Raw genomic sequence first — 14,410 nt, 5'->3', positions numbered from 1 at the left:
CCCCCCAAAACAAAAGGCAAAATGTGTTATGACTAAAAAGCACAGGACTAAGAATTTGGTTCAACCTCCAATGCCTCTTATGTGATCTTGAAAGTATTTCTTAACTGTTTGAATCCTAAGTCTCTTTAGTAAAATGAGGGCAATTATAGTTATTATAGATCATTTGAGGATTAAGTGATCATTTAAAATATATTTCATAAAGACTACTATATACAAAAGAAAACACCATTTCAACTAAAATTTTGTTAGACTTTTATTATGAATATATTTTTTGAACCATCATTTCAAGGATATATCTAAACTGCAAATCTTAAGAGCAGTTAAATTTCAAAGGAAATGACCCCAGTTTTTGTATTAATAACAATATTTTTTACTTTAAGGACTACTGTGTGCTTGACACTATATTAACAGTCAAGTAGGAACACTAGTTTCAAATTCTTTGATGTAAAAACTATTCTACTTACTTGTTAATATTAACTTGATGTGAAGAATATAAAGCATGTTGCTGAAAACCTGTAAATAAGCACGTGAGACTACAATTCATTCATGGTAAAGGTATAAATGACTAATTCCTGATTTTTCAAATAAATATAATGTAGTAATACAGTAAAAAGTTATTCTGGTGTTGAAATACACTGATGTTTTAAAATATTATTCTAAAAATTTTTTTTAGTTTATAATCTAAACAAAACTCTGAAACTTACTTGGGCACAAAAAATTCAGTAGTAGCCTTGGAGTAAAAATTTCACATCTTTAATTTAAGGGGTTAAACCAGACTTAGCTGTAATTTATTGTTCCCAAACCAACAAATATACTGAATTAGGTAACAAGACTATAAAAACTTGGATACAAAGATGAATAAATAAGTCATTAAGATGAACTACACATGATCTTTCAGTTAAAAATATACCTTAAAAATTATGATCAAGTTTTCTTTTTACTACAGCCTTCTCCTTTAGTATCTCTTATATGATAGTATGTTATGCTTTATAAGAGTAAGAAAAAGTCCTTTTATATTTCATGATAGGTTTAATCAGGTAATTAAAACAAATTCTTATATCATTTGATATGTCCAATTACATGGGTATGATGTAACAAAAACAGTTACAAACTTATATATATATGCATATTTACATTAAATACCCAAACTATCAAGCTAGTAAACTACTTAGGAGATACATTGTGACATGAGTTAAACAATTTTTCATTGCTTATTAGAAAGAATGCAGTCAAGCTTCTAATGGAAATTATATACAAGTGAGGCACTTTCGAGGTCAAGAATAGAAAGCAAATGACACTACACACTGGCAATGTTCACAAAAATCTATGTTTATCTTTAATACAAAGGTTTTCCAACTAGATTATTCTTGAAAAATTTAAAAACTAGCAACTTACGCAATTTAAGGAGCTTTCGAGGACAATGGGTAACATTTATCAAGTCTATCAAAGCATATGAAAGTTTTATAACCACCTGGCTGCTAGGCAAAAAGTACCTTATACCTTAAAGCCCTTTTTTTGGTTTATATTCATCACCTCAGGTTGTAATTTCCTTTCTGTGTGTTTGACTCATTGCAAAACACCTTATGGTGATAATATTGTGGTTTATAGACCAATTTTTTTTAGTGCAATAATGCAAGTTTCTAGTGTTTCTTCCTTATACTTAGAAATGTGATTCGTAGAAATTAAAATGAGAATTTTTAATGAAGAAATTTGTTTCCCAAGTAACTCAAGTTTTTAATGTTTTAAATAAAAAAGTAATGCTTGCTTAATGTATCTTTGGGCTAAAGTTTAGAAACCCAAGCATAAGCACACATTCATTCCAAAGTGAAATAACTAAATTTTAACAAAAGGAACATTTGTGTTCAATTGAGGGGTGGGAAAGAAAAGTAAAAGACTTACCTAAGATGGCATTATACACATGAATTATGAAGTATTATCTGTATTACTTCCAAAGTTCTAGGCACTGCTGAATAACCAATGAAAATAGGTAGTTTCGAGATTTCCCCCTTTTAACTCCTGTTTCAACAATCATCCCAGAGACATACAAACACACTCTTTCTGAAGTTGTTATGATGAAATACAGGTGACGTTTATTTTTTTAAAAAATTCTCTCTGGTAATGGGAGGAAAAATAATACCATTTTGGTAATGGGTTTTGTGAATTAAAAGAATTGGTTCTATAAATGCTTTAGCACTAAATGCTCTAGCACATCCATTAAGTTTGATTGCCAGTTCCAAATATCAACAAATATTTTAAAACAGGTTATGTAAGAAAAAAGTGCTTAAAATCTTTCAATGACCAAGACACATTAGGGTAAAGATTCATTTTACAGTTCCTTTGAGATACTTCTTATTCCTGTTTTCTCAATTTGAAGGTGGTCGCCACTTAAAAAGCCCTTTACTGGCCGTGGTGGTGAACCCTGTCGGACCCAATTACCATCTCAAATCTCAGGCCCATAAATCATCCAGAAGGTGGTGCTGAAGTTCCACACCTCATATTTCTTCAGAAATCAAGTGATTTCCCCCTTCAAGGCAGGAAAAAATATCATTATCAATTCTGAACACAAGCTATCAGACCAAATCAGTCTCTTTCTTGTCATGTAATCTAGATGATTTCATTTTCAAAATTTAAAGCAATTACTGATCGGTTTTGTTCAGCGATTTGCTTATATTACCAGATTAAAAACAAAGAGAAAGGTTTTAGAGGAAAAGCAAATTGGCAGTGCCAAGTTTATATTCAGAACAAGAAAGTGTTTCTGAATGTACCTATACACATGTTTAAGAATTGGAAATTTAAACCCATTGGTTTTTCACATACAGACTCTCATTTATGCAAGAGAAAATTTCTACATAGGGATTCAGGTAACATATTATCTGTCAGTCTTCTAGACTGATTTGGAAACTGGCTGTGTTAGCTATAAAGATCCAAGGTAAAATAAAAACCATTTCATCACCATCATCTTTAATGAAGAAACTTGTTTAAAATTGTAAAGGAAAAAATGGGGATGGCAAATTCTTAGCAGCAAAGTGGTTAAACAAATTGAAAATATTAATGCACAAACATTAAAATATTAAAGCATATATGTTGCATATAAAATACAGTACAGAACCAGGAGTTGCACTATACTGATTAGTGCTTAACAGAAGAAATGATTAAATTTGTTCTTCCCAGAAGTATATACACAGTTCATTTCCACAGCATTTTCCTATAAAGCCAGCAAGTTATTTTCTTCAGTTATTCACACCTTGCTCAAACCTGAATTATAAACTCAACACTTACAAATACGAAAAGTCATTCACAAGGAAAACCAGTATTTCCACTTCACCAATAAAAAGTAATTTTGAAAGTTAACAGTCTATTCTAGGAAACCAAGTTTAGTTGATAACTTCAGGGATGAAGATCATCTGGTGTAGCAGCGTCCAAGTATATAAACAGTAAAAATAAGACTTAAAATTGCTGCTACAGTGTCATGTTTGGATTTAGTTCATCCAATTGATTTTTAGTACAAAACTAGAAATAACCTCTTCTTCATAACATCTATAGTTATCAATATATTTTTCTTCTTTTCAATGTGAAATAATACTTCAAGATGATCTATATACATAATGTTGTCAGTTCAAGCTGTCATATAAATATAAATGCTTTCTTAAAAAAAAGTATTTTACAGACAGATAGTGTTATATACATTGTTCAGTTTGATCTGGGGGCAAAAGAAGAAAGCTAACACAAGTTTAAGTATGATATGTTAAAAGAATGATACATAAATGATATTTTAAAGCCTGCATAGAAAATGAGCTTCAAATGGTAGTGTGACTCTAATTTTCATCACCTCTGAAACTTCAAGCCATTAAAAAAAGGCACACTTCTTAACTTTATCCCTCTAAGGGAATGTTCTTAAAGAACATGGAACTTGGTTAGAGTTTTAATGTAACACTTAGAAGAAATAAAAAAAGACAATTTGATCTCAAAGTTCTTTAAAACAATCTGTTGGGACATTTATCTAACTACCTTGTAAATGAACATCCAGTAACACAATGCCTCTGCGAAAGAAATAAATTTACATGTACAGCTATTTCATTCACCATGTTGGATTAAATATTTTCCTGGGATACTCTAACATACATTTTAGCATAAAATAATTTTGGTTTTGGCCAGTTTAAATGTAATAAAATGCAACTGAGAAAAGTTATTATTCATATTAATAAGCATTAAAGATTAAGCTAAAATATTAGTAACACAGCTGAACATATTCTGGTTTAGCACAATGATAAATGGAGATCTCAGGAGGAAACTTTTATACTAACCATCCAGTTATACATTTTGCCTTGTAAAAACATTTGTAAATGCAGTATGATTTTTTTTGAAGGAGGAAACTCTGAAAGAAAACAACTTGCTGGTTGGATACCACACACACGCGCGCACGCACACACACAAAACCAACAACCCCAAAACCTCACATTTTTCTGTTTACTCAGTCTCTTTTTATATAAAAATAAGTGTTACGTTCCCATCAGAACATTAGACAATTACATCTGTGCTTTAAAAAAAAGTTGGTCACTCAAGGCTATTAGAATATTTTTAAGGATTTCAGATTACCAGAATGTACAGCTATAACTCAATATAAACTGTAGCCAAAGGGAAATGAGAATGAAAGTATCAAATCATTCACGTGGAATATAAATGTTATTAACTAGATGAGTAAAACATTCAAAATATAATGGAATGTGACAGTAGATATATGTACATCTACTTCAGAACTAGGAAGGGGAAGAAAAGTTTAATATGTAATAATTCGTACCTTACTTATATTTAGTTAAATATAAACATTTGTTATTTATACATAAAACTGCTTTCAAAAACAACTAATAAATGATTTAGTTGCACTTGTTTTACTTGTTATAATTCCCAAAGTTAACTTTTCTTAGATTGAAATCAACTGTCCCCTAGTGCACTTACAGCTGATGTCCTAATGAATTCAAATCTTTAAAAGTCCCATCACCTAACGCATAAATATACAAAACTGTCAAAAATTAATCCCTTTTAGTTGGTTCATATTTTATGCCCATTTTTAATAGCCAATGGCCAGAAATGGTTTCCTTTTGCAAATACTCTACGACCTGCAACAAAACACGCCATGCACTTAAGGGTAAAAGTTAGGCATGGCTAGCATTTGTGAAATGCCAAGAACTGATGAGTTCCGCTTCCTCCACGTGTGGCCCCAATGATACCAGGCAAGATTTCATAGTGCTTGCCAAAAGCTTCCACAATCCAAGTAAGCTAATTCCTGGAAACAAAGATTTTAAACTCATTTTGGCACTGGATCCTTTCATCCAGCAGCTTTATGTTTCCCACCACAGCACCCACATGCCTCGCCACCACGATGGCACATTCTTAAAGGGACGTAGCAGCACATACATGGTACAATGAAAGACAAAGCTACTAGAGCTAACCATCGTAAGCAGAACTTGTCATCGCTAGTGTCACATGAACAGGGATCAGAAAAATCTCCCTCTGAGTCTGACATACAATGATACAACATGCTCTCTGCACAGAGCATGCAGCTAACTTGATATATGCATCTTTTAATAGGGTCTGGTGCATCCTGACATTTTCCTCTGCCATTTTCTTCATGATTAAACCTTTCCTGGCAGTATACGCAGCGAGAACGTTCACCGTCTTCTTTTCTTCTTTTCGACTTAGATTTTAATGAGGGAGGCTGTGTCTTAAATACCACAGGGTCTTTGAATGAATTTAACTTAGTATCATCTCCACAAGAGTACAGATAGTCTGGTTTTTTACTGTCTGGTTTAGAAAACTGAATATTGGAGTCAGTATCATCTCTCTCCAAATCATTTTTCCACATGTCAGGATGTCTATAGTCTGCATAGCGACGTATTAAGATATCTCGAGGGTTTATTCTGACAATCTCATCCTCATCTTGAAAGCTGACATGCCGGATTGATTTCAATGGGACCTAAAAAGGAAAAAGATGAAAATTGCAGTAAGGACTGTGAAGGTTTAATTTTATGTGTTGACTTGGCTGGATCAGAGTGCTCAGATAATTGGTCGAACATTATTTTGAATATTTATGTGAAGCTATTTCTTAGATGAGATAAACATTTAAACTGGTAGACTATGAATGAGGCAGATTATCCTCCATGATGCAGGTGGACCTCATTGCATCAACTGAAGGCCTTAAAGAATAAAGACTGATGACCTTTGAGTAAGAAAGATTTTGCCCGCAGAACATCTTTGGACTCAGATTACAACCCTTCCTTGGGTCTCAAGCCTGCTAGTCTTTCCTGCAGATTTTGGATAAGTACCTCCATGAGTCAATTCCTTAAAATAAATCTCTGTACACAACACATTGTGTTGGTTCCGTTCCTCTGGAAAATCCCAACTCATACAGATTTTTGCTACCATGAAGTGGGGTGTTGCTGTAAAAAAAACAAAAACCTGAAAATGTGGAAATGACTCTGAAACTGGGTAACAGGTAGACGCTGAGCAAAAAGGGAACCAGAACTTAAAAGAGTTGGAATATTTTCAACCTATCCATATTACAAAAACTCATAAAATATGCTTTGGAGAGAATGCCAAAGGTATAGCTGAACAAATGAAAGATAGAAACTCATGGATCCAATCAATCATCTCAGCTAAAATACTGCCAGGTTGGAGACTGAAGGGGACAGAGATGGCGATAGCCTGGTAGTGCTGTTCTTACCCCTGTGCCACCAGGGAGGCCCTAAAGCAGACAGAGTTGGGATAAAATGAAGGAAGGCTGTTGGATTTCTAGGATTTACAGGTCTGGCCAATAAAGAGTTCACTGGCTAAGAACATATGGTATTCTTTAAAAAAAAAAAGAGAGAGAGAATGAGTCTGAGCTGGGGTCATCCATAGGGCAGGGATATTTCTTTGGTTTGGGGTCAGAAAGACCAAGGCCTCACAAATGAGGATATTATACTGGGGGTGAGGTTACTATCCATGTGCCTTAAGTAGAGAACATCAGGCCCAAAAGGGTTATTCTAGACCTTTGAAATCCAATGGAATTTGCACGGCTGGATTTCAGTCCTATTTGGGAACCAAGACTCCTTTTGGAATGGGAACATTTATTCTATGACTTTCCTATCGGTGTGTTTTAGAAGCACATAAACTATTTTGGTTCAAAGGTTCCCTGGTGGAGAATTTTGCCTTAGGATGAAACATACCCTGAAGTCTATCCATACTTTATTTTGGTGAGATTTGGAACTTAAGAGTTAATGTTGGAGTGGATTAAGAATTTTGGCTATTGTTAATGGGAGCGAATCTGAGAAGGACAAGAATTTGGAAGGATCAGCAGATGCAATGTTATGAGCAGAATTGTATTCCTTCCAAATTCATATGTTGAGGCCTCACCCCTCCCGTACGTCTCAGAATGTGACTATACTTAGAGAGAGGATCTTTAAATGGTGATTAAATTAAAGTAAGGCCCTTAAGGTGGGCCCTAATCCAGTTTGACTGATGTCTTATTAGAAGAGGAAATCTGGACACACAGAAACACCAGAGATATGCATGTTCAGAGAAAGACCACATGAGGACACAAATGTGGCCATTTGCAAGTCAAATAAAGAAGCCTCAGAAGAAACTAAATCACCAATACCTTCATCTTGTACTTCCAATTTTCAGAATCATGAAAAAAGTTTTTTGATTTCAAGCACCTAGTCTGATACTGTTGATATGCAAACTAATACAAAGACACATTTTTAACTCAGCTATACAAAAGTCTTTGAAAATGACTTTAAACATGTATCTCCCACCCTTCTAGAGAGATTTCTCTTTGAGGTCAAGGAGCAAAGTAAATTTTAAGGGGATAAATTAAATGGGGTCCAAATCAAATAATCTTTCTTTTCACACACAAGAGTGGGTTTCTGATAGTTAATATTTACCTCCTAGTCATTTGTGGTAAGGCTACAAATGAGCTACTAAACCAAGCTGGAACAAACTTCTATTCCTCATATATTTGGAATTGGGAGTTAAAAATATTTCAGGTCTGTATTAAAGGTGCAGTGAGGGGTGCAGTTCATTTATTTAACCAAATACAATTTCTATTGCTTCTATCCATTTTTAAACACACTGGAACAAACCAGAAATCTGGATGCAAATATAGGGCTTATAAACATCTATGCAGTAACTTTATACACCAAAACATTTTTTCTAGTACAAATCAACTATACAAGGAACTAGAAGAACTGGAAATTTTTACTTATATATTATTTACATTTCCTATGAGAAGATTAAAAACTTAAGATTACTCACCCTATTTTGGGACTTTAGGCTTCCACATTCCTTGGATATTTGCCGTTGTGCATATTCTATATTCCTGCCCTGAATGTCTAGGCCTGGATGACTGAATGTTATCTAAAATATAAACAATTTCTGCATAAGTGACGAAGGACTACATTTCCTATTTTTAATAAAACTGTACACACTGCATATTCCAAAACTTCATAATTTACTGCTACTAAAGTTTTTCAAAATAGTCTTAATAAAAAGCATTATTAAAACTTAGGCATTTACTTATACACTTAAAACACAACATAAATCAGACTTGTGGTTTCTGGTTCCATATTTGAGGAGTTTAAAAAATCTGCCACTCTGTCTGATCAGTAAGTAAAAACCTGAACAGGAGGGAAGAAAATCAGCAACTCCTCTTGGCTCCATGACAAGGGGATACAAGGCAAACCAAGGTTGCCAAGACTGTGGAGATGAGTGAGTAAAGCGAGTCAGAGAAGAAACTCCTGAGTGGAAAAGCCAGTGCTGGAGCTAGGAAAATCTGAAATATAGTCAACAAATTGCAGGAAGCTGTGGGGCCAACTCTAAGAGTTAAAAACTCTGGGTGGACTCAATCATAGTAGAACTCCCAAACTTTTGTTGAACTTACTCCTCGCTCAACCAGGTTACCAAAGTAAGTATCAGAAAAATGTCAGCATGCTTCCATGCCACCATGGGAATGATGGCAAAGGGAACCATTTTTAAATATGGCAAAGCACTCTGTTCTTAACAAGACCTGACCTTAAGATGAACTACTTAACCAGATCCTGATTTTCAGCAGTATTATTGGAGCCTAAACTAGGGGAAGGGAGAAACCAATTTCTGCCAGTTCTAACCATCTGATATTCGTAAAGGCAGTGGGGAAGTGGGGAGAAAAACTGAGAAACACTTGTGAAATTCAGTCCAGAGGCATAAGCTCAGACTAAAAGACTGAGGCATAGTCGTAGGACTACAGAAGGCTTCCGTCCGCTCCCTAAACACCATATCACTACATGACTGAAGGTTTTATTCACAGCCTTTTACTCATGTGAGCTATCAAGAAAAAAAAAAAAAATTACAAAATGTACCCAAAAAGCACAAACACAATTTCAAACACAATTTGAAGAGACAGAACAAACTTCAGAACCAGACACAGCAGGGACGTTACAGTCTGCAGACTGGTAATTTAAAACAACTCTGACTAATATGCTAAAGGCTCTAATGGATAAAGTAGATGTCATGCAAGAACCAAAGCAATGCAAGCAGAGAGATAGAAATCCTAGTAAAAAAACAAAGAGGAAATAATACAAATCAAGACACTAAGAAAATTAAGAATGCCTTTGATTAGCTTATTAGTAGGCTGGACATGGCTAAGGAAAGAATCTGGGCCTAAGGATGCATCAGAAAATCCTCTAAAATGAAATCAAAGAGAACAGACTAAAAAACAAAAAGAATACTTAACAATTGTGAGACAATTACAAACAGTATAACATGTGAAACAGAAATAACAGAAGAAGAGAGAAAGAAACAGAAGAAATATTGGAAATAATAATTTGCCCAATACCAGAAACCAACCACAGATCCGGAAGCTCAGTCTAAACCAAGTAGAATAAATGTCCCCCAAAATTTTATCTAAGCATATCATTTTCAAACTATAAAAATCAAAGATTAAAAAAAATACTGAAAGAAGTCAGAAGAAAAAAACAATCCCTAACTTACAGCTACAGGAATGAAGTTAAGAATTACATTTGACTTCTCCTCAGAATACATACAAGGTGAGAAGAAAATGGAGCAAAATATTAAAGTGTTGAGAGAAAAAGCCCACCAACCTAGAATTTTGCATCTTGGGAAATTAACCTTCAAAACTGAAGAAGAGGGCCTCTCTGGTGGCGCAGCGGTTGAGCGCTGGGTTGCGAAGCTGCCCGCAGCCTCTGCAGCATTGGTTCGATCCCCGGCTGCTCCCCAGCCACCGGAGGAGGGTTCCCACATGGCGCGCAGACCTCTCCTGCCGCCCGCTGCTCCCCTCAGTAGTGTGCTTCAGTCCTTCTGCCTGCCCTGCTCCCCGCTCTGGCTCTGGTGAGTTCTCTCACCCTCCCGTGCTTCTGACTGTACCCAGTGCTTGTATGTATGTATGTATGTGTGTATGTATAAATAAATAAATCTTAAAAAAAAAAAACAAACAAACAACTGAAGAAGATATAAAGACTTTGTCAAGCAAATAAGAATTAAGGAAATTCGTTGCCAGTAGATGTGGCTTACAAGTAATGTCAGATACAAAGAAAATAATACTAGACAGAAACTCAGATCTATATTCATTAAGAATGGAACAGCATTGAAGAAGGAATAAACAAAAATAAAGTGAAAACTTTTATTCTTAATTGATGTAACAGAAAAATTGGCTCAAAAAATAACAATAATAAATGGGATTATGGATGGATGAATGAGACACATAGGTGAAAATCAATAGCAACAACATTTCTGTGAAAGGAATTAGGATTACTTCATTATTATAAGATACAATGCTGCCTGTAAAGTGATTTAGTGTGTTTTGAAAATGAACTTGGATTAATGTAGGGAAACTACTAAATGTAGGGAATGTAGGAAACAACTTAGATGAAGCATTGGGTATCAGAAGTTGAGAGAATTTGCAGAATTAACTGTAGAAAAGGGAGCAATCGAACCAGCGCTAAACCCAGCGCTGTAGGGAAACAACATTTTAAATGTAGGGAAATGTAGGGAAACTACTAAAAAAAATTTTTTTTAAAGAGCATAACTATGTTAAAAAAAGAAAATGGAATCTAATAAAATGTTCAATTAAAGACAGAAGAAAGAAGAACAAGGCTGAAACAAAGAACAAAGGCAACACATAGAAAACTTTTGCAAATATAGAAGATATTAATCCAAGCGGAGCAATAACCACTGAACATTAATGGCCTAAATGAAGCAACTGAAAGATGTTTTCAGAGTTAAAAAACAAAACACCCCAACTACATGCTGTCTATAAGAAATGCATTGTAAAAATAGAAAAAGAATAAAAGGTTCAATTCTCCAAGAAGACTTAACAATTCTCAACATGTACCTACTTAACAAAAGAACATCAAAATACACAAGGCAAAACCTGACAGAACTACAAGGAGAAATAGATGTACCTATTACCATAGATAGAGACTTCAACACTATCAGAAACGGACTAATCCATTAGTCAGAAAATTAGTAAAGACATAGCTGAAATCCTGAACATCATCAGGCAAGTGGACAGGAACTCAGGTCTATAGTCATTAAGAAGGAAGAGCAGGGGCCTCCCTGGTGGCGCAGGCAGTTGAGCTCCACACTGTGAAGCTGTTCACAGCCTCTACAGCACGGGTTCGATCAGAACACCACATGGCAAAGCAGACCTCTCCTGTCTCGCCCGCTGCGCGTATTTCATCAGTCTGCCTGTTCTGCTCCCCACTCTGTCTCTGGTGAATCATCTCACCCTCCCGCACATCTGGCCTGTACCCCAGTTCTTGTATAAAAATAAAATCTTTAAAAAAAAAAAAAGAATGGAAGAGCACTGAGGAAGGAATTAACAAAAATATAGTAAAAACTTTTATTTTTAATTGATGTAACAGAAAAATTTATAGTCTACAGACTATTTTATCCATCAATAGTGAATACACATTATTCTCAAATTATCATGGAACAATACCAAGATATACCAACTTCTGGGCCATAAAGTGGACCTTAAAATAACTGAAAGAAAAAAGAAATTATGTAACATCTGCCCTCAGAACACAAAAGAAATTAAGCAAGAAATCAGTAACAGAAAGATATCTTGAGGATTCCAAAATACACAGAGATGAAACAACACATTTCCAAGTAACACACAGATCAAAGAAGAAATCTCAAGAGAAATTTAAGGTATTTTTAATTAAGTGAAAAGGAAAACTCAACTTAACAATCTTTATGGGATAGTGAAAGCAGTGCTTAGAGCTTTGAATGCAATACTAGAAAAAAAGAAATATCTGAAATCAACAATTTAAGCTTCCACCTTAGTAATCTACAAAAAGAAAATTAAATCCAAAGCAAGGAGAAGAAAAACAGAAAGAATCAGAGTAAAAAATGAAATGAAACTGAAAGCAGATAATCAACAGAAATATTAATGAAGCCAAAAGTTGGTTCTTTGAAGAGATAATAAGCTTCTAGTCTAGCTACCCAAGAAAAAAAGGACATAAATTATTAACATAAGAAATAAAAGGGACATAGTTACAGAGCCCATGGATGTTAAAATAACAAAGGAATGCTATGAACAATTCTATGCATATAAACATGATAACCTAGATGAATGGATGAACTCCCTTGAAAGGTACAATCTGCCGGCCCTCCCCTGGTGGCGCAGGCGGTTGGGGGCCGCGCTGTGAAGCTGTCTGCAGCCTCTATAGTGCAGGTTCGATCCCGGCCAGCTGGCCAGGGTCCCACATGGCGGGGCAGACCTCTCCTGTCGCGCCTGCTACTCCTCTCAGCAGTGTATTTCGTCAGTCTGCCTATTCTGTTTCATGCTCTGTCTCTGGTGAATCCTCTCACACTCCCGTGCATCTGGCCTGTACCCCAGTTCTTATATAAAATAAATAAGTAAATCTTTAAAAAAAAAAAAAAGGTACAATCTGCCAAAACTCACACAAAAAGAGACAACCTAAATACCCCTATATCCATAAAAGAAATTGAATCAATAACTAATAACTCAAATCCAAATGGGTTTGCTAGTGAACTCCACAAAAAAAATTAAAGGAAAAAAATTATATGAATTCTCTGCAATCTCTTTCAGAAATCAGAAACAGGAATTATTTTCTAACTCATTTAATGGGGCCAGAATTATTATAATACTAAAATCACTTTAAGATCACATACCTCAATTTCCAATTAACATTGATGCAAAAATCCTCAACAAAATATTGAATTCAACATTATATAAAAAGAGACATATACTATGACCAAGTGTGACTTATCCCAGCTATTCAAGATGGATTCACAGTTTAAAACAAAGAAAATAGGGCCTCCCATGTGGTGCAGCGGTTGAGTGCTGGGTTGCGAAGCTGCCCGCAGCCTCTGCAGCATCACTTCGATCCCTGGCTGCTCCCTGGCCACCGGCGGAGGGTCCCACATGGCGCGCAGACCTCTCCTGCCAAGCCCGCTGCTCCCCTCAGCAGTGTATTTCGGTCCTTCTGCCTGCTCTGCTCCCTGCTCTGGCTCTGGTGAATTCTCTCACCCTCCCGCGCTTCTGACTGTACCCAGTGCTCATATAAATAAATAAATCTTTGAAAAATAAATAAATAAAACAAAGAAAATAATCCATCACATCAATAGGGTAATTAAGACAAATTACATGAATTCTTCAATAAATGGAGAAAAAGTATTTGGCAATATCTAACACCCATGATAAAAACTCTCAATAAATTTGAGATAGCAGATAGCTTCTGCAACTTCAGAAAAACAGCTTAAAAAACAAACAAACAAAAAAACAAACGGTGGTGCAGCGGTTGAGCGCTAGGTTGTGAAGATGCCCGCAGCCTCTGCAGCGCCGGTTCCATCCCGGGCTGTTCCCCGGCTGCTCCCCAGCCACGGGAGGGAGGATCCCACATGGCGCGCAGACCCCTCTTGCCGCCCACTGCTCCCCTCAAGCAGTGTACTTCAGTCTGCCTGCTCTGCTTCCGATCTGGCTCTGGTGAATTCTCTCACCCTCCCGCGCTTCTGACTGTACCCAGTGCTTGTATAAATAAATAAAAATAAATCTCTTTAAAAAAAAAAAAGTTAGCCTTAAAAAAAAAACAAAAAACACCCTACAACTAAACGTCATAACTAATAGTAAGAAACTAAGTTTTTCCACAAAGGTCAGGTCATAAGGCAAGGAAGTCCCCCCTCATCACCACTTTTAATATTTTATTGGAATTCTAGGTAATACAATAAAACAAGAAAAGAAATAAAACTCTTCATTCACAGATAACATGATCAACTCTATAGAAAAGTTTGAAAACAAAATTGTTAAAGTAACTCCTGGAATGAAAAAGCAATTATAGCAAAGTTACAGGATATATGGTTAAGAAGAAAAACAAGCTGAAATGCTGTCATTACCTTACATCAAAACTCA

General features: G+C 35.5%; 1 protein-coding gene across 1 annotated transcript in view; it reads right to left on the bottom strand.

Annotated features, from left to right (window-relative positions):
* Nucleotides 1-226: 226 nt before the first annotated feature.
* The window catches only part of SPRED1 (sprouty related EVH1 domain containing 1), a 93,373-nt gene continuing 79,189 nt past the window's right edge, over nt 227-14,410 (bottom strand). The window contains exons 6-7 of the mRNA XM_037502185.2: nt 8,293-8,394; nt 227-5,974 (exon numbers count right to left, since the gene is read on the bottom strand). Coding sequence (XP_037358082.1) covers nt 5,327-5,974; nt 8,293-8,394 — 750 coding nt within the window. The 3' untranslated portion in view covers nt 227-5,326. The remainder of the gene's footprint in view (nt 5,975-8,292; nt 8,395-14,410) is intronic.

This window comes from Talpa occidentalis, unplaced genomic scaffold (genome assembly GCF_014898055.3).
Source record: "Talpa occidentalis isolate TD23 unplaced genomic scaffold, MPIMG_talOcc4v2.1 talOcc4.11, whole genome shotgun sequence".
In the NCBI taxonomy this organism is placed as follows: Eukaryota; Metazoa; Chordata; class Mammalia; order Eulipotyphla; family Talpidae; genus Talpa; species Talpa occidentalis.
Note: the sequence above shows the minus strand (reverse complement) of the source record. Positions and strands in the feature narration are given on the sequence as shown.